General features: G+C 40.7%; 1 protein-coding gene and 1 pseudogene across 1 annotated transcript; both read left to right on the top strand.

Annotated features, from left to right (window-relative positions):
* On the top strand, window positions 1–8815 carry LOC139463360 (dnaJ homolog subfamily C member 22-like; annotated as a pseudogene).
* Window positions 8816–18669: 9854 nt separating this feature from the next.
* Window positions 18670–19732, top strand: LOC139463713 (uncharacterized). The gene is made up of 2 exons (XM_071244967.1): window positions 18670–18981; window positions 19523–19732. Exons 1-2 carry the CDS (start codon window positions 18670–18672, stop codon window positions 19730–19732), a joined length of 522 nt encoding a protein of 173 aa, XP_071101068.1.
* Window positions 19733–20591: the final 859 nt, after the last annotated feature.

Genomic DNA, 20591 nt, shown 5'->3' with positions numbered 1-20591 from the left:
ATGTTCTCACAGGTCATCATGGCTAACTTGGTGGTAGCCTACATCCTCTGGCTCTTTGGTGGAGTGTTGGGTGTGCATCACTTTTATCTAAAACGTGATCGCCATGCGTTTGTTTGGTGGGCGACACTGGGTAAGTATTTGCGCTGTTCATGGGACCGTCAGATACTATTCTCGGGTAGGCTCACGGCCGCCATATTGTAATAATAATAATTATAATTTTGATATTTAAATAGCGTAAAATGCACATCACTAAGGACATGCTCAATGCGCAAATTCAGTATATGTACATATATACAACAGAGAGGGGACAGTAAGATAAAGTGTACACATTTTGTTTCTTGTCTACCAAATCTGTCAGTCGTTCACATTTAGTCACAGCTGTGGCTTTGCGATAAGGCACGCAAACAGTGATAAATGTATGTCATATGTCGTTCACATGCAGTCTTATCACGAATCATGCAACATGAAAATGAAACAAATTACAACCATAACAGTAAATATGTCAGGTCAAGTTGACATATAACACGCGAGGTCCATGCTAGATGAATAATCTATTGAGTGCACTGATGCATTGAGATGTTCCCGTCAGTACATGAGTATTTGTTATACACTTGAAAAGGGTATGCAGTGAGGGCACCCAACCTACATAAATGTTTACCACATACCATACCATACAGTCTGATTACTGTCTCATTTAACTATTAGTGGTTTATTTTTGTTTATGTAATATTATGTGGTTGTTAATACCCTGTTCTCGTCAGTGAGATTTACTATAGTTTAGGCTCTGCTTATCGTTCAAGTAAACCTCGGATAGACTCATCCTCTATATCTATAGGGGCTAGCATTACGGTAAACCTCACTAACCCCTGGTCCCATCCCTGTGGTTCTCGCAATATTGAATTACCTGCCCTTGATTTCCATTAACATTTGACCGATCAATCAAGAATCGACATGTGAAGAAGAAAATGAGTAAGGGAGGTGTTTCTTATTGCCTAGAAACCAAAGCCGCCGCCAGTTTGGATGGACACGAAGACATCCTTTCCGTCAAAAAAACTGAGGGCGTTCTTTTGCGTATCAGTCAGTTTTTGAACGTTGAATTTCTCGCTAAGACTATGGTAATCAGTGGGACTGGCCGCCAACACTGAGGCTGGTTTGCAACTCGCATTCTGATTGGTACGTTAGACCTAGTAGCATAGCCAATCAAATTGGCTAATGGAAATCAAGGGCGGGTAATTTGAGATTGCGAGAACCAGGGGAATGGGTCCTGTACTTAGTGTAGGTATACCGACGATGGGTTAGACGGAAATCCACATGACATTCGAAATATTTCGATATATATTTAAATTTCGAAATTCTCATGAACAATAAGATCGATGACTATCCTGGAAGATTATATATTGTTTCACATCAGACGATCATTCGGTATATCAGAGTTCGGTATATCCGGAATTTACTATAGGTGTATGCAAGGTCTTTTACGTGTAAAATGTACCGAGGGCTTATTAAAGAGCTCTGAGCCTCTGGTCTCTGACCTTTGGAAAATGGACAAACTTGAGGATCGTGCAGTGATCAAGTATTTCCAGAAAAGGGTTTAAAACCAGAATCCATCCATTAAGATACCAGTACAACACTGGGGAAGGATGCCCCTTCCTATGCCACCGTAAAGAGTTGGGCAGATGAGGTTGGCAGGGATTGCCTTGAAGACTGGAAGGCCTGTCACGTCGGCAACACCAGAAAAGATACATATATCCACAATATGGTGATGATGGGTCGGCAAATGACTGTGCGTCATATTGCATTTCCAGCGTAAACTTTAGATATCACAACCACCAAAGAATACTAAGACTGTCAGCTAGAAATGTTAACTCCTACATGCTCTGAGATGCTGAGGATGTCATCATGATGGACTTTCTTCCACAAGGCCAGACAATACACGGCATATTATGCTGCACTTTTGAGGCAATTGCGGGATGTAATTAAGACTAAGAGACGTGGGAAACTGAGAAAAGGAGTCCTCTTACAGCAGGACAATACGCCAGTGCACAAATCATGATCCGTCAGGCTTCCACCTGTTCCCAAACATGAAGAAAGTCCTGGCTTGAACCTATTTCGACTCGAACGGTGCCTTCATAGCAGCTGTGGAGAATCTTTAGACAGCCAAGAGAAGGACTTCTAAGAAATTTCGTCCAACATCGTTGGCGAAAGTGTATCAATGTGGACGATAATAATGCAGAATGGTTCATATTTGTAATGTCTTTAGGTCAAGTCTTCTTGTGGTGAGGCTAAGCACGTTTAAGTCAACCCTGGTATTTTATATGTAACGTTTTTACACATTTATAACTCGAATTACCGGTGATTAGAGCTGGCATCGTTACCCCTGACTATTCTTTATATCATACAACGTATTTTATCACATACTGCAAATACTATTTTATTACACTCCGAAGTTTGACTTCAGTATATGTCCCCATTGTTGTAAGGGCCCCAGTGGTCAAACTGGTAGGGAGTTGAGAAAATGTTATAAGATGTGTAAACCATCCATATGAAGAATGCAAATATCTAGTCGTATCAAGTCATACCTACTCCATGTTCGATTGGTGACCGATCAGCGTCACTTGCATGCCAGTTTGACACATGGACATGTGTGGTCCGAATCCATATGTCTTGACGAGAGGTTGTGACGGGTGGGCGGAAACTACAGCGGCGGTCTCTGATGTGGTTGTTCTGTTTGTTTGTTTGTTTGTTTGTTTGTTTGTTAATGTTTAACGCCGCACTCAGCTTTATACATGAACTCGGTGGTCTGAAAATAATCGAGTCTGGACCAAACAATCTAGTGACTGGGTTCTTCTGTTGATGTGTCGCCACAAGGATCATAATTATGGTGTTCCTGTAAGCGTTGATCTGACATACTGGGGCGGGGGGTAGCCTGCTGGTTAAAGTGTTCGCTCGTAACGCCGAAGGCCCGGGTTCGATTCCCCACATGTGTACTTTGTGTGAAGCTCATTTCTGGTGTCCCCCGCCGTGATATTGCTGGAATATTGCTAAAAGCGGCGTAAAACCATACTCACTCACTCACCTGTGGTATGATTATACAGTTTGTTATTTTCTTTTTATTTCTCTTTCCTTCTATATCAGCGAGCGAGTGAGTATGGTTTTACGCAATATTCCAACAATATCACGGCGGGGGACACCAGAAATGGGCTTCACACATTGTCCCCATGTCGGGAATCAAACCCGGGTCTTCGTCGGGACGAGCCAACGCTTTAACCTCTAGGCTGCCCGACCGCCCCCCTTCTATATCAAGCTTCACACAATGTATACCTCATTGATGTTTCTTTGCAATTAAAACTTGCTTTCAAGAATTGCTGGGGATGGGATGGTGTGACAACTGTACATGTTTCATATTGTCATTAATGTCCTTCTGCGAGTAGAAAATGCTAAGGCTGTCCACGACCTCTGTCATAAGGGTGATATTATAAACATTCAAAATTAATTTTGATTATACATATATATTTTTATTGAAACCTCTACCCTATGGCTTGTCGTTTTATAGTGCTAGCCAGTTTAACATGGATACCCCACCAAGACACAGTATACTAACGCCTTGTTTCACCTCCTTAATTCCGATCGCCAGGCAGCGTAACAAGTGCCATCTTTTACCGCTTATTCATGAACAGTGGCCTCTTCCAACAGGTGGAATGTGGCCTAGGCTGGATTAGGGATGTGTGGAGGCTTCCCGAATATGTCCAGGAGTGCAACAGAGATGCTGTATGGAAGAAGCAGTATGGCAGACGACGGCGTGAGCACAACACACCTCCATGGAACATAATCTGAGGTGCCGGCGAGATCGTCATGGGAGCCATCTGCTACGGTCTTGTAGCTGCAATACTTCCGGAGATACACACATACTTTGAGAGGGACACTCAGTTCTTGGTTGTCGCTCTGCCGCAGGTCGGGGCTGCAATAGGTGAGTGGACTTGACACTCGTTGGACAATTCAGCTGTCGGTATGTACAGAGCTACCGTTTGATTTTCAGGGGGTACCGAGATTCTTTTTCCTACAAGCATAATCATGCCCTGATTTTTTATTTGCATATTTGTAGGAAAGGAAATAGTGTGCCCTTTTCATGCAAACAAGTGTTCGTTAGTTTTAAGAAAATTAGCGCATGTTTATATTGGAAAGATAGTACAGCTTTTGAACCTGAAACAAAAATCCCATACTCCATCACCACGGAAGATCAAAATGGTTTCTCCCTTATTCAAGGATCGAAAGTTCGAAAGCTAGACATATCTCTCTTATTCCAGCTTTTTATACCCCGCCGGGCCAGAATGGCCGAAGGGGGATTATGTCGTGGCGTGGTAGGTCCGTCTGTCTGTCCGTCCGCCTGTCCGTCCGTCTGTCCGTCCCACAAAAGGTACTAAGCTTGTGGAATCAACTCCTCCTACAGTTTCCAGAGAATATCCCTGACACTCTACACACAAGATGTTGATATGTTGATGATACGCATATCGCAGTCCCGATTCATTTCGACTAATTTTGACAGAGTTACTGCCCCTGTTTCACGGAGCTTCATTTGCCTAATTGTGAGAGAGGGTACTAAGCTTGTGAAATCAACTTCTCCTACAGTTAAAACCTCATGATCTGTACAGTCTACAAACCTCCATAGACACCAGTTTCTTCTCTTCTTGGTGCTCTGCAACAAGTTCACAACATATCAACAACACAATGCTTATGTTTTGGAGATTTCAACATTGACATTAGTGACAACACACAGAATTCTGATGCTAAACATTTAGACCAGCATATGTCACAGTACGGTTTTCAACAGCTCATAAAAGGCCCAACAACTGATTATGGAAGTACAATAGATCATGTCTATACTAGAGGAACTCTTCAGGTTGAAGCAGGAACTCTGGAATGTTTCTTCTCAGATCACAAGCCCTTGGTTGTCAGAGTAGTGTAGAACAACTTTGCCTCAGGTAACAACCATTATAAAACAATCATGTCATTTAGTCTCTGTTGTGAAAATGTCACAATATCTAACTATAGTTAGTTTCCTTGTATAAGGCTTTTGTGGGTGAGCTACATCCTTATGGCATTAGCATTCAGACTGGATTACTCCCAACCAAATGTTCTGCACAATTTGTTTCAAATGCAGTGCCATCTACTGTTGTTATTTCATAAAATACAAAGAAAATATAAACTCGTTGAAAGAATTCATGCGGGGGATGTTGTGCTCTCAGAGCACTCTTGTTAAGTCTTGTTTTGAAAAAGTACAAAAGCTCAACTTCGCTCTCGTTTTACAGGTTTTTTTTAACTTGGTTGGGATAAACGAAACGCCGAAAACCTCGTTACTGCAGTTTTCGTTTTTAATGTTACAATTTTGAAATTCAGAACTGCAAGAGCCATTTTCGTTACTTTGATTTTTATGACGTGCCTTTAAGATGGAAAGCTTGACTGTCAAAATCATACGGACAGTATGTAGACAGCGCCATGATTAACTAAACCAGTGAAGATCCGGGTTAAAACTGGTCTTCAATAATCCATGCTTGTCGTAAGAGGCGACTAACTGGATCGGGTGGTCAAGGTCGCTAACTTGGTTGATGCATGTCGTCGTATCCCAATTGCGTAGATTGATGCTCTTGATATCAATCACTATATTGTCTGGGCCACATTTGATTATTTATAGACCGCCGCGATATAGCTGGAATATTGCTGAGTGCGTTGTTGACCTACTATGATATCACTGAAAGTAAAAAAACGGAAATATAAAAGAAAATTAAAAGTACAAAGCAAATGCGCGAACTGATATATGTTTTTATAGGTATTCATCTTGTCGCCAACATCGGATGTCAGAAAGCATCTCTAGGTTGGATTATTATGGGATCCTGTATACCCTCACCAGTCATTCCCAGCATCTAAGTTGGATTATTATGGGATCCTGTATACCCTCACCAGTCATTCCCAGCATCTCTAGGTTGGATTATTATGGGATCCTGTATACCCTCACCAGTCATTCCCAGCATCTCTAGGTTGGATTATTATGGGACCCTGTATACCCTCACCAGTCATTCCCAGCATCTCTAGGTTGGATTATTATGGGATCCTGTATACCCTCACCAGTCATTCCCAGCATCTCTAGGTTGGATTATTATGGGATCCTGTATACCCTCACCAGTCATTCCCAGCATCTCTAGGTTGGATTATTATGGGATCCTGTATACCCTCACCAGTCATTTCCAGCATCCCTTCTGTGTTTCTGGTCACCATCCTTGTGAAGTGGAAGGGCGTTTCATGGAGAACTAAACCTGATCCAAAACGAGGCTTCTCTCGGCGAATCAAAACGTTGACATTCTACGGCACGCTATATTTAGCACCGTAGGGGTATGTGGTATATAAAGATGTTCCCATCACAAAGATAAATGGTGAGAAAATTTCTCCAAGGGTGATCATCCTCAAATTCCTCACATTGACCAGGGACTTCGTGAAGTCGGTCTTCAACTTTTTCCGAACCTTTGGTTGGAAAAGACAATGGAGGAAGATGAAGAGGAAGTATAACAGGGTGATAAATGACTTCAAGGTTTGTCATTTTATAATGTTGACCTTCATGTTGTTAAAAATCCATTTTTTAAGAATGCAGTATACAGACTAACATGACTTGCTCCTTAACAATATACATAATGTACAGTATGTTATTGATAATGTTTCAGTGTGTATGCTTTTCATAATATGTCAGTGTGTATGTTTTTCATAATGTGATGATCCGGGGTTGAATTGGTCCTCAGCAACCCACGCTTGCCGTAAGAGGCGACTCACGGGATCGGGTGGTCAGGCTCGCTGACTTGGTTGATGCATGTCATCGTATCTCAGTTGCGTAGATCGATGCTCCTGATGTCAATCATGGATTGTCTGTTCCCGACTTGATTATTGGAATATTGCTGAGTGCGTCGTTAAACAACAAACAAACAAATCATAATGTTTCGGTGTGTATTTATTTTCATAAAGTTTAAGTGTATATTGTTTTCATATTTCAATGTGTAAGTTTTTCATAAGGTTTCAATGTGTAGATTTTCATAATATTTCAGTGTGTAGGTTTTTCATAAGGTTTCAATGTGTAGATTTTCATAATATTTCAGTGTGTAGGTTTTTCATAAGGTTTCAATGTGTAGATTTTCATAATATTTCAGTGTGTAGGTTTTTCATAAGGTTTCAGTGTGTAGGTTTTTATATTTCATTGTGTAACTGTTTCATTGCGTTTTTATTTTCATATTGTTTCATTATGTATGTTTTATTCTTTGCATCTTACATGAAGGACTTAGGGAAGTGGCTATACAACGTTGTCCAGCCTGCTGATTGGACAAGTAAATGGAAAGACATTGTCAAGATGTTTGTCTTTGTACTAAATTTATTTAAGGTTAGTACTTTTTCAAACTGTTCAGTTTATAAATATGCTTTTGAAACCAAATAATCCATCTAGATAACAAAATGCCTATGTGAGTGGAAGGCTCCACGTAATAATAAACAACACCAATGTCAATAATGTTTTCTCTGAGTGTCTTACATGGATGACTTGGATAAAGGTCTGTTTCAACTTTATCCAGTGAAAGATTGGACACGTGTCTTGTGATACACGTCTGGATTAAGAATTTATTCTTAATTCGTAATTTTATAATTATGTTGACATCCCAGTTCTGATATCATCAAATTGAAGACAGTATGTAGAATAAGCCACCCAAGTAATCGCAATAACTGTATTATTATTTGTTTTAATTGTTATGTTCTTCCTTACGTCTTAATTCTAGGACTTTGTGAAAGGGATTTTCAACCTTTTCGAGGATCATGGTTCCAAGAGGGAACGGTCAAAGACATTTTGGCGTGGAGCACAACACCCATTCAAGGTTGGTAAGGGACAACCATTTGATATTCAGGGGGTCGGGAATGTTGTCTATGTGGTGTGTAGAGTATATATATGACACTGACAAACTTTTTTGGCAGTGGGTCTAATGTATATCTAATGCTGTTCAACAACAGTCACTTTTTTCAGGGTTGGTCATTTTCAAAATGATGTTTTAGATTGAATGAAAAATATTATGCTCAGAGTACACCCAAAAATAATAAACAATGATGTCGCTTTTTGTATTTATTTTAGAAGTCGATCGAGAAAGATACATTTTGTCGTCATTCGACGCATGCACGGTTTACGGCAAAAGAGTTTGTTTAATACCCCCTTCACTATAATCGCTCTGTAGTATACGAATAAATATTCTTCTTAAGTGTAAAATAATGTATACAGTTTCCAGTGAGTCACAGGGAGAATAAAAAAACATATTGTTAGTCCAGTCCTTCTTTTCATCCTACCCAGTGTGGAGTCCAGGAAGACTAATATATGTTCAGTGTCCCATGCTTGTGGTAAGAGCCGTATAAATAGGATCGGGTGGTCATATCGATGACTTGGTTAATTGCGTGTCATCGTGTCCTGGTGGTGTGGATCGTGGCTCATGTTTTCAGTCACTGGATGCCTGGTTCAGACTCGACTATTTACTGTAATTCAGTTGGAATAGTGCTGTCTGCGGCGTTAAACCATATTCACTCACTCAGCCTCTTCGTCCAGGTTTTAGGTTTGGATCCGGGCGCCACACAGAAGGAGATAACCCATGCCTACAGGAAGATGTCGCGTCAGTGGCACCCAGACAAACAGAAAGATCCCCAGAAGAAGGAAGAGGCCCATGAAATGTTTATAGAGATCCAGAATGCTTATGAGAAATTATCTCAAGCGGGGGCCAAGAGAACTGACAAAAATAAGTGATATAACTAATCATCATATACAGATTTATACGTGATCCCCATACGTTTGTTTGTTGGGCGACACTGGGTAGGTATTGAAGCTATGCATGGACCAGGCGGGTAGTCTTCTCTGAACGACTTACTGCCACCATATTGTACGGATTGTGTTTATTGCCTACGCGTGGTGATCTGTCAGCCGTTTACATTTAGTTGCAGCTGTGGTTTTGCGATAATACATATAAACAGTGATAAATGTATGTCATATGCGGTTATTGCATGAATAATAACACTTTCAATTTAATTAATCAGCAGTCTTGGTAACACTGACTTGTCGATGTATTTTACATTCAGAAAATATTATTATGAATCATGCAACATAATAATATTGGGCTGTTGGTAAAACATACGGGAAATACAACCTTAACAGTAAATATAGCTGCAAGCAGCGATGTCGGGCTTCGTGCGTTATTGAAATATAGTAGCGAATTCTGGTTTACATTCGTGGAAGTTCATTCACAATATCTCACTTGCGTTACACAGAAACCTAAAACAATGAATTTGAGTTCTAGATGTCCTAGCTTATAAGGCATTCTCTGTTGTCTTATAAGTCACTTCCGGTATCAGGAAGGATATGAGCACTACTGTATGTGATTATTATCATAATGTGTTTATTCGCAATCTGATACACAACTGGTCCGTTTTGATTGAGAAAATATTGTCAGTTTTGGCAATGCTCCAGTTTGGCATTTTTAAATGTGGTAACTCTATTTGCTTACTTTGCAATTTGAGAGCGCATTAGCCACCAATACGACCGCCAGTAGCAACAGCTGCATCATCCCATTAGTTACACGTCCCATTTTTCATACACATTAAAAGAACATAGGTCCTGGCTGCAGGGATTCGCTGGTCAACCTAAATTTAACAATGGGAGTGATCCAAGAAAAGTAGAAAATTAATCTTGAAGGGTGTGTACTTTATGTACTTATTTAAGAATTGACTTTCACTTTGTGTGAGTTCATTGGAGTATGAACCTTCATAGAGTGAGGGCCAAACTGTATGAACGTCGGAGCTTGCGACGACGTTCATACAATGTTTGGCCCTCCCTCTATGAAGGTTCATACTCCAATGAACTCACACAAAGTGAAAGTCAATTCTTATAATTTTTTATCACAATTTCTTGCCTCAAAGGATGTAGGCCAAGATCTAAACACAATTTTATTTAGTACGACGTCGTGTGACTTCATGTTTACACTGACAGCCATACAACAACCAGCTATATCGCGGAGTAAAACAGTTCCTCAAAATGAGAGGTGACATGAGCCTATGGATACATAACTTGCTCTTCAGAAACATCTTACGCTGCACATGTGTTCAAATCATATCCTCATTAGATGAGAAAGTTCTGTAAAGAACTACCTCAGTAAGTCAGTCAGTCACAATGACAGCGCGTTGTAATACATTTACATCAAGTACAAGACGTCAAAATGGCCGACACGATAAACGTGACGGGAGAGATTTCTGAAGTTGTTAATGAACCTGTGGCGGTTACATATGTTACTCATCATTGATTAACTGGCCCATCATTTAAAGGTGAAGTGAATAAAGATGCGTCAAACAGACAATAAGGTAAATGCATAGATTGCTGGAGACGGTCAGTGTCAGCCTAGACACGAATCGAGTCTATACTACGATAGTTCAGATGTGCATTTCTTCGTTTGTTCATTAGGATAGGCCGCAGCGAGGATATTCGTGAACAATCATGCAGTCACGCTCTCTGATATATCTCAATGTATACTGAAACGCTGAGACCAAGAATAAAGGCACTAAATGATCAGAAAGAACACTTATGTATGTTTTCGTGCTAGGGAATTCCCAGGGGTTTCACAAGGAATGTGGAAGTAGTCCGTCAGTGTTTACGTCATTTCAAGAACACGGTCTCGTGAAAAACGTATGAACTTCAAATTGTGTCGTTCATACACTTATGAACGTCAATTTCGCGGTCATGTGACCGACCTCTCGTCCAATGGAAAAGCCGTATATCGTGTAAACTTCAAGTTAAAAAATTATATAAAGATATATACAATAGACTACGGTTATATGCAGAGTCAGATCATAGTTTGGTGTATTGTGATTTTGTGAATGCATTTCAATATCGAACTGCATATATACTAGAGAGTGCCTGGTCTGACAGCTATGGGATGGTCTGGTGAGGTACAATAGGTTAAAGTTAAAGGTTGTTATAGATGAATTCTGTTTCATTTTTCTTTCCGTAGCTTTCAATTCTATGTCGCTAGAATTAAACATGGCTATGGACAAGCCCAGTGTTTAGAAACGTACGAAATTACGTAGTAGCTAAGCTATGGGTGTTTAGAGTTTTGCTATATGTGAAGTTTATGGACTTGCGCCAAAGAGTTCGCTCTTTCTTTATGGCCCTAGGTAATGAGGCATTTCAAGTTGTCTTATAAGTCACTTCCGGTATCAGGAAAGATATGTGCACTACTGTATCTGATTATTATATGGTCTTTATTAGCAATATGATATTTAAGTGGTCCGTTTTGAGTGAGAAAAAATTGTCAGTTTTGGCGATGTTCCAGTTTGGCATTTTTAAATGTGGTAACTCTATTTGCCCCCTTTTGCAACTGAAGACCGCATTGACCCCCAATACGACCGACAGTATCAACAGCTGTAGCCGAGAATAGTGTGTGGGCTGTTATGCACTACATGGGCAACAACGTAATGTACCCGACGCAGTCTTTTTCTAGTCATGAATCTTTGGATACACATCAGGAATACTCTAAATTAGTGCCTAATGCTATAGAGGGAGTTTCTATGTTTGTATTTGTTTGCGTTTCCACGGTCCCAGGTTGTACTTATGATTCAATATTCAAAGATGCAAATGTATATGCACATCACATACCATAGAGCCCTTTTTGGATTCAGGGTTAATTGAGGTCCCCTGAAACCTATGCTTGTTAGCAGGGTTGACTAAATCAGAACTGGGTGACAAAGTAACAATACAGTCATGATAAGCAAACAAAGCCACATATATAAGTTCAGGCATTGTTCATATATTCTACTTTGTCATGGAATAATTATTGAGGGTTTTGCAAATATTATATGTAACATTGCTCCCAAATGCAAATTAATGTATTGAAAAGATCCATCATTTCAAACTCGCGTGATTGGATTTTTGTTTGTTCGTTGTTTACATATATACTCTGTTGTGAGTTTGTGCATATATTGAAAGTGGCGGGGCTATTGACGACTTTGTCTTCTCGTTAAACTCAAGGTCCACAATGTCTCGAAAATATTGACAGCTATTACTATCTTGACCTTATTATGTTCACTACTTGTAAAGCCAAAGCTGACAGATATCAACCAGAAAGGTGCATATACTATCTTACAGAACTGAATTATCCAACGGGCCACAAATAAACTTAAAAGGTAATTCAGCTTGGGACCTGATCGGCTTATCACTAAATATTACATTCAGAATTAGATGTTGCAATCAATATCAAACGGGATGGACATTGTTTTTGTATTAGAAAGGATCTCTATTAGATTCATAAATACATCAGACATTGGTGATCAGAGTATGGTTAAAATGGGTAAACTATTTATACATGGAAATACTGCATTAGATCCAGCTGAAAACATTAATGCTCTACGTACATTCTGTCGTACAAGTCGTCTGGTTCTGTTATGCGTTTAGCACACAACTGGAAAACCCATACAGAAAGAGACTATAGAAATCGTTACCGTCGAAACATAGAGTGAATGTAAAATCGGTCTGTTATTACCTTAAGTTGTTGTAATAAAATTATGACAAGTACGTGAAAAGATAGAAAAATTATCGGAGAGTACAGCGATATCAAACTTTCTGTCACAAACTCCCTCAAATCCTAGAGTCTGAAAATGATTTAATTATGAAGGTGGTGTTCTCGAGCGAGATATAGGGTTATGTTTTGCCTGTAGGACCCCACACGTGCCTTTCGGGTGAAACCGCTACCAGCAATTTCATTTACCCGCTCTAGCGCTTCCGCTGTTTCCTGTACCCTTACTGTGGCTCAAGCTCCAATACGCACTCGACTGACCTATCCGCGCATGGGTCAAAGGCAAACTGACACGCTGAGAAGTCAAACACATGCATGCGCAATTCTTGGTTTATTTCACGATGCTTCCCTATTGAGAGTGTGTATTGTGAATTCGCGCCAATTTCTGCAACGCAGATATGACATAACATGACATGACATGATCAAGCTACTTCTGTCCGCGCGCGAGACAATCACCTTGTCGCCTTGCCGAGAATACCACGTTCAGCGATAGCCAAATCAGACAAACTGCGCGCCCGTGATTTCTATAGTCCGTTTCTGTATGTTGCGCGCTTTGCACTACATATTCACAGTTTGTATCGTAGGTCCAGAGGGGGATGGGGCCACACAGCCAATACACAACCTGGGAAACAATACAGTTTACTAAGCGTATCGCCTGGTGCCAGTATCCGCGCTGTAGCGCTACCGTTGTCTAGCTATACCGTTACCGTTACTCGCGCAACAGTGTACCCACATTTACCCATTCCCATTGCTATTAGGGAAGCAGATAGACTATATCGGCAAGGTGTGTATTGTCAAATTGGGGTCATACAGCCAGCGCACGACCTTGCACTAGTGCTGGGAATTCAACTTTTAGGGATAACCGAATCAGCATGTTGACACGTGATTTCTATAGTCCGTTTCTGCAAACGTTAAAAGTAAGTCTCGGCTGACATCCGTAAACCATAGCGATGGAACACAGTTGCAGTTCACCAGGAAACAGGGCACAACAATCACACCACAGACCGCACGGGGTCGGTATTAATTCAAGAAATAAGTATGCTTATTGGAAAAGGCCCTTCCTAGCACGTTCATTAATATTCTGAGTTGATTGAAATGCGGTTAACGGGGCTTATGCCGATATTTTACTGCAGCTTCTTTCACTTCTTTCTTAAAATATATTTCTATAGTCCGTTTCTGCTTGCGTTGTTTACCCTCAGTATGTACACTCTATTTCACTGAGAATGACAAGTGATCTCGGTAGTCGATAGCGGATAAACACATTCGCAGTTCACTGAAAATTATACCCAAAGACCACGTACTTGTTTATGAAATCGACAAACCTACACCACAGGTTTACAGACAATGCTATAGCGTATAGCGCGAAGAGCAAGGACGCTTCTTTCATCGTCATTCCTGAACAAGTTTGAAGTGTCGTAAAATATTACTGTTTTCCCCACAAAATGACATTCGCAGAGTCGGATCACAGTTTGGTGTATTGTGAATTTGTGAATGCATATCAATATGGAACTGCATATATACTAAAGAGTGCCTCGTCTGACAGCTATTGGATGGTCTGGTGAGGTACAATAGGTTAAAGTATGTTGTTATACATGAATTCTGTTTCATATATCTTTCCGTAGCCTTCAATTCTATGTCGCTAGAACATGGCTATGTACAAGCCCAGTGTATACAAACACACGAAATTTGGGCGAAATCGGCCCATTATTAGCCGAGATATTAGTGTTTAAAGTTCTGCTATATTGCAAGTTTATGGACGGGTGCCAAAGAGTTCCCTCTTTAAAATGTTGTAACATCCTTGTCAATTGAGCTACAGTCAAACGGTTTAGTGTTCTGTATTCGTCAGGAGATAAGCTACCAGAATATCACATGATAATGCATGTGTAAAAGCTTCAATCCAATATGGCTGCCAAACGGTGCGTTTTAGCGACATTGTCCGTCGAGGCAAAATTGATGGGCATCTGATTGGGCTGCCGCATGCCAAATTTGGTAGTCATTGGACTTTTAGTTTCGGAGATATTTGCTGCTGAAATTGAAATTTTTGAAATTGTTTTGAGTTGTCTGCCCTTTGCCATTGCGCCTACGGCCTTGGATTTTTGCTGGTATCTGCGTCACGTTGGTGCCGATGTTGCTGTCGATTTTGGAGCGATTCTGCCCACTGGTTCTCTTTGTAGCTCTGGTACAAAAAACGGCGGAATAATAAATAATAATAATAATAATAATATTTGCAATTACAATAGGGCTTCTGCTTTGCAGGCACGAAGCCCTAATTAAAAATCGTTATTTGAGCGATTTTGGCAGTTTTGACACCGGAATCGGGTAGCAAGACAAAAAACATTTCGAAAAAACCAAGGTCACCATGGTGACGGGGTCAAGGTCATTTGTGTACTTTTTTATGCCTTTTGGGGGCGAGCTGAAACGTGAGTGTAGTTGCATGTATGGTGGTGGCGATTGGTGTTTGTGCTTAACCCCGACTTGATGTATCATTCGTATTATTCAGATTTGGAGAATATTATGTCCGCCGTCCGTCCGCGGGTCTGTCCGCTAAAAATGTTTTTTTAGCATTGCTCATAAACCGTTCAATGTACAGTGCTGTAACTTTGTAGAAATCTTCATATGGTCTGTATCTACTCATGCTGTGAAAATCAAGCCATTTGGTTTTCAAGTTGTGTTTCCATGGCAACCTGAAAGAAAAAATATTAAATCCAAGATGGCGGCCAAACGGCTGGAAATATCGATTTTTAGTCTAGGGGGTAAAATGATCAGTGTCTTATGACGGTGTCGCATGTAAAATTTGAAAGGTATTGGGTCCATAGTGTCTGAGATATATGCTGTTTTATGCCGTTTTTAATCAATTGATGCATTCAATCCAATATGGCCGCCAAATGGCTCAACTTTTGACAAGCTACTAAGAACAAAACTTGTTCGGCTTGCTATGCTGATGCGTCATGTCACTTTTTAACGTTGATTCACGAACAACTTGGGCAGATGTGCTGTTTGCAGATAAATTTCCAGAATCCAATATGGCCGCTAAACTAATTACATTTTGACATGCATGTAAGAACAAAATATGTGCGACAAAAAAAGTTATTATATACTGCCAATTTACAACCATGTCTATGCGAAACCAATGACGATATATTCTTTTTAAAAAAATATTTAGGACAGTATTTTCATCAGAAGCAAACTCTTATATTTCCGTAACAAATTGAGATATGTCAAAACGGTTCTAGAGTGTTGACGTTTGAACTATGGACAAAATATGTGCAAATTTTGAAAGTACTGTGGCTGATACAGGAAGAGAAAATGATTGCGGAAGAGGCGAACCCAGCACAAAATGACAAATCCGCTATCAACATGTTCAATCCAATATGGCCACCAAACCACGTGACTTTTGCCATGTGTTTAAGAACAGAAAATGCTCAGCGGCCAATAGCAAGATAGGAAGCAGTTGCTGCAACTACTTTGCATGATAAGATTCCATGTAAACACGTAATTGCAAAGTCATGCATTATGTCGGTGACAAATTTCGGCCGGAAGTAGCATTCAATATGGCGGCTATTAAAGGAGATATCAAAATTTCGCTAAGAAAATTTGTAGTGTGGTGCATAGAGACCAAGCATGCAAAGTTTTGAAGCCTTTGCTCTGGTAGTTTCAGAGGAGATAGATTTGGCGGCCAAGTGGTGTGAAAGTGCTAAAATGCATGTGTAAAAGCTTCAATCCAATATGGCTGCCAAACGGTGCGTTTTAGCGACATTGTCCGTCGAGGCAAAATTGATGGGCATCTGATTGGGCTGCCGCATGCCAAATTTGGTAGTCATTGGACTTTTAGTTTCGGAGATATTTGCTGCTGAAATTGAAATTTTTGAAATTGTTTTGAGTTGTCTGCCCTTTGCCATTGCGCCTACGGCCTTGGATTTTTGCTGGTATCTGCGTCACGTTGGTGCCGATGTTGCTGTCGATTTTGGAGCGATTCTGCCCACTGGTTCTCTTTGTAGCTCTGGTACAAAAAACGGCGGAATAATAAATAATAATAATAATAATAATATTTGCAATTACAATAGGGCTTCTGCTTTGCAGGCACGAAGCCCTAAATATGATGGGTCATGATAACATGTGAAATACGAGGTACATGCTGGATGAATGTTTAGTTAACAAGGAATAAATTGCTATTGTTTCCGTCAGTGCATGGTATATGTTATACTACTTGAAAAGGGTTTCGCAACATTAATATGTACCACATACCGTACAGTCGGGTAAGTGTCCGAGGTTATCAAACATGAGTGTAGATTTCAGTATATCAAGAATGGACTATACGTGTTTGACACGTCGTATCAGTCACACCCGTGAAGATCCGGATTCGAGTAGGTCTTCAGCAACCCATACAGGTTGAGACGTAAGAGACGACCAATGGGATTGGGTGATCAGGAATTGCGTAATAGTGAAATATTTTGTTGTGGACATTACTAGTATCTGTTTGCCATGGAGGCATATCTACACACACTTGTGGAAATTGGGCATATTGTTTCGCTGTGATACGTCAGTAAAATATCCAGGGGTCTGTGACCTTGATGGTGCAGTGATCAGTTATCAAGTACTTGCAGAAAAAGCCATCACAGTCATATTCACAGTCGTGGTCTCATTCTGACTAACATTGCCCCGGTTCGGAACTGCAGTGGGCGAGTGTGTGCAATATGATATTCACAGTCGTGGTCTTCTTCTGACGGCCACTGGCACAGTGTACAGTGGCATCACCCTTGCTATAACATTGCCACAGATCGGAGCTGCATGTACACCCGGGATTTAACAGTGCCAATGTTTTTGATAATGCCGAAACTTGGCGCTTCAATGCGAGTATGAGGACAGTGAGGCATAATACATTAAAGACGTCCGAGCTTCAGCGTTGCCAATGGAAATAATACTGTCACATCCTGGCGCTTCGGAGTTGAAATAGGTGGCTAGAAGAACATTGACGCCCATACGTGAACTTTGATCAGCTGTATGACATTACCACAGTGCCAAGCCCAAATAGGGGCATATATGGACATTGACGCCCATACATCAACATTGATCAGCTGTATGACATTACCACAGTGCCAAGCCCAAATAGGGACATATATGGACATTGACGCCCATACATCAACATTGATCAGCTGTATGACATTACCACAGTGCCAAGCCCAAATAGGGACATATATGGACATTGACGCCCATACATCAACATTGATCAGCTGTATGACATTACCACAGTGCCAAGCCCAAATAGGGGCATATATGGACATTGACGCCCATACATCAACATTGATCAGCTGTATGACATTACCACAGTGCCAAGCCCAAATAGGGGCATATATGGACATTGACGCCCATACATCAACATTGATCAGCTGTATGACATTACCACAGTGCCAAGCCCAAATAGGGACATATATGGACATTGACGCCCATACATGAGCATTGATCAGCTGTATGACATTACCACAGTGCCAAGCCCAAATAGGGGCATATATGGACATTGACGCCCATACATGAAAGGTTGATCAGCTGTATGACATTACCACAGTGCCAAGCCCAAATATGGGTTTATATGGACGTTGACGCCCATACATGAAAGGTTGATCAGCTGTATGACATTACCACAGTGCCAAGCCCAAATATGGGTTTATATGGACATTGACGCCCATACATGAAAGGTTGATCAGCTGTATGAAATTATCACAGTGCCAAGCCCAAATAGCGGAATACGTTAACCTTATCTCGTGAAAGCCACAGCTTCCAAAATATTATCATTGCACACAAAGTGTTTTCACCTGGTTTACGCCCTCGAGAAGCTAAGCGTTCCAAGAAACGGCATAATTAATACATGGATGACAATCAATAGGTCAAGTACGTTTCTCCTTTTGTTTGCGTCCACCTCGTAGCAAACATTGGATGTAACAAAGTGTCATTCAAATGGGCTCTGATTGGATCTTATCTGAAAGCACCTATCATTATCTGCATCCCTGATGCCTGATCTCCCTTCCTGGCGGCCATCTTTGTTCAGTGGCGTGGTATGTCGTGGAATACTGAACCAGATCCAAAACGAGGCTTCTGTCTCCGCGTAGGCAAACTGACATTTTACAACATATTGTATCTTGCTCTCTGGGGATGCGTGATATATTACAACGCCTCCGTCACTATGGAAGATGGGGAGGAGATCCCTCTAAGAGAAGTCATTCCGATCTTCATCAGGTCCCCTGCTTGGACTGAACGCAAGGATTCTTTGGCGAGGCTGTTTAATTATTTTCGTAACCATGGTTGGAAAAGAATCTGGGAGGATGTTGTAGAGACTTTACATTCTGTCAGGGAACACAATGCTTTCAAGGTTAGTCATTTTCAAACTGATTTTATGTTTAAGATTTTGTGAAAAAAAAATGTGAGTACGCCAGGAACTATTTAGCAAGGACGTAGCTTTTTGTGACAAATCGAATTTGTTTACGAGAAATGTGTATTATTTTCGTCATTCTGTCGACGCATGGTCTTTGTCAAGTCAAGAAGGTTTATATTTATAAGTCTGGAACCAATGATACCTCCTTCACGCTTAATTGCGTTTTGGAATGAATATTCTTCCCATGTGTAAAATAATGTATTCAGTTTCCACTCAAATATTGTTAGTCCAGTCCTTCTTTTCATGTTACCCAGTGTGGAGTCCGGGAAGACTAATATATGTCCAGTGTCCCATGCTTGGGCTGAGCCGTCTAAAGAGGATCGGATGGTCAGATCGATGACTTGATTTTTGCGTGTCATCGTAACCTGGTGATGTGAATCGTTACTCGTGTTTTCAGTCATTGGGCGCCTTGATAGGACTCCATCGACCGCTTTCTGCGGTGTTATACAATATTCACTCACTCGGCCTCTTCGTCCAGGTCTTAGGTTTGGATCCGGGCGCTACACAGGAGGAGATAACCTATGCTTACAGGAAGAGGTCGCGTCGGTGGACCCAGGCACACAGAAAGATCTCCAAAGGAAGGAAGAAGCTCAAGAACATTTTATGGAGATCCAGAAAGCTTACGAGAGACTGTCATCAATCAAGGCTCAGAGATCTGTCGAAATTCAACAGTCAAGCCAAACACTAATGAAGAATATTGATACATATTAGCATTGTACATGTAAGTGTGGTGTGAAAATCATCACGTAGGTCGTATGCACATTTTGTCAAAATCACAGACTTCGAAAATATTTACGTTTTAATCATCAGAAATAAATCTATGTTTTTGTGTTTTCTTCATATCGTAAATTGGCTAAATGTCATTAACTCTTTTCTTTTCTTTTAAGATCCATATCAGTGTACATGTGAGCCTTTTCTACGGTTTGAAACAGAATATAAATGTTTTGTTAATGGTTGTGGGCGTTCTACGCGACTCTCATAGTTTTTATTATTCCCCTTTCATCATAATCATCATCATATAACATCACCGCATATTTTCTCTTGTGGGATATCCTAGTGGTTAAAGCGTTCGCTCGTCACGCTGAAGACCCGGGGTCGATTCCCCACATGGGTACAATATGTGAAGCCCATTTCTGGTGTACACCGTCGTGATATTGTCTGGATATTGCATAAAGCGGCGTAAGGTCATACTTACTCTTATAGCTAGTGCAGTTAGAAAGGCCTTGGTGACATCCCACCACGTGGGATCTTATTCTATGTGTACTGTGTTATTTTGAGGTGTTATGTCAAAAGTAGGAGGCAGCTATTTCAAAGAAAAGGCGTATATATACTTTCAAAATATCAAATTTTAATACAAGTTACCAAGGGCATGCAGAAAGCTTCTCACATGCAAACCGTATCGGAAAACAGTTGCTGGTAAATTCACTTGCAAGTGTCACAGAAGTCAGTCAGTGAGGAGAGCTTACAGTCACCTACGCATTATTGGGATCCAACGCTGGTGTGACCTTAAATAATTTCACAGCCATCCATACTTTACCAGGCTTGGA

The sequence above is a fragment of the Haliotis cracherodii genome, unplaced genomic scaffold (genome assembly GCF_022045235.1).
Source record: "Haliotis cracherodii isolate W230 unplaced genomic scaffold, xgHalCrac1.p SCAF_16, whole genome shotgun sequence".
In the NCBI taxonomy this organism is placed as follows: Eukaryota; Metazoa; Mollusca; class Gastropoda; order Lepetellida; family Haliotidae; genus Haliotis; species Haliotis cracherodii.
This window is presented reverse-complemented; position numbering and strand designations above follow the sequence as displayed.

Excerpts from the sequence above, each read along its gene's own strand:
- LOC139463713 (XM_071244967.1), top strand. The coding sequence starts at position 18,670 with ATGTCGTGGAATACTGAACCAGATCCAAAACGAGGCTTCTGTCTCCGC. Across the intron at positions 18,982-19,522 it reads GGGAACACAATGCTTTCAAG|GTCTTAGGTTTGGATCCGGG; the intron begins GTTAGTCATTTT and ends CTCTTCGTCCAG.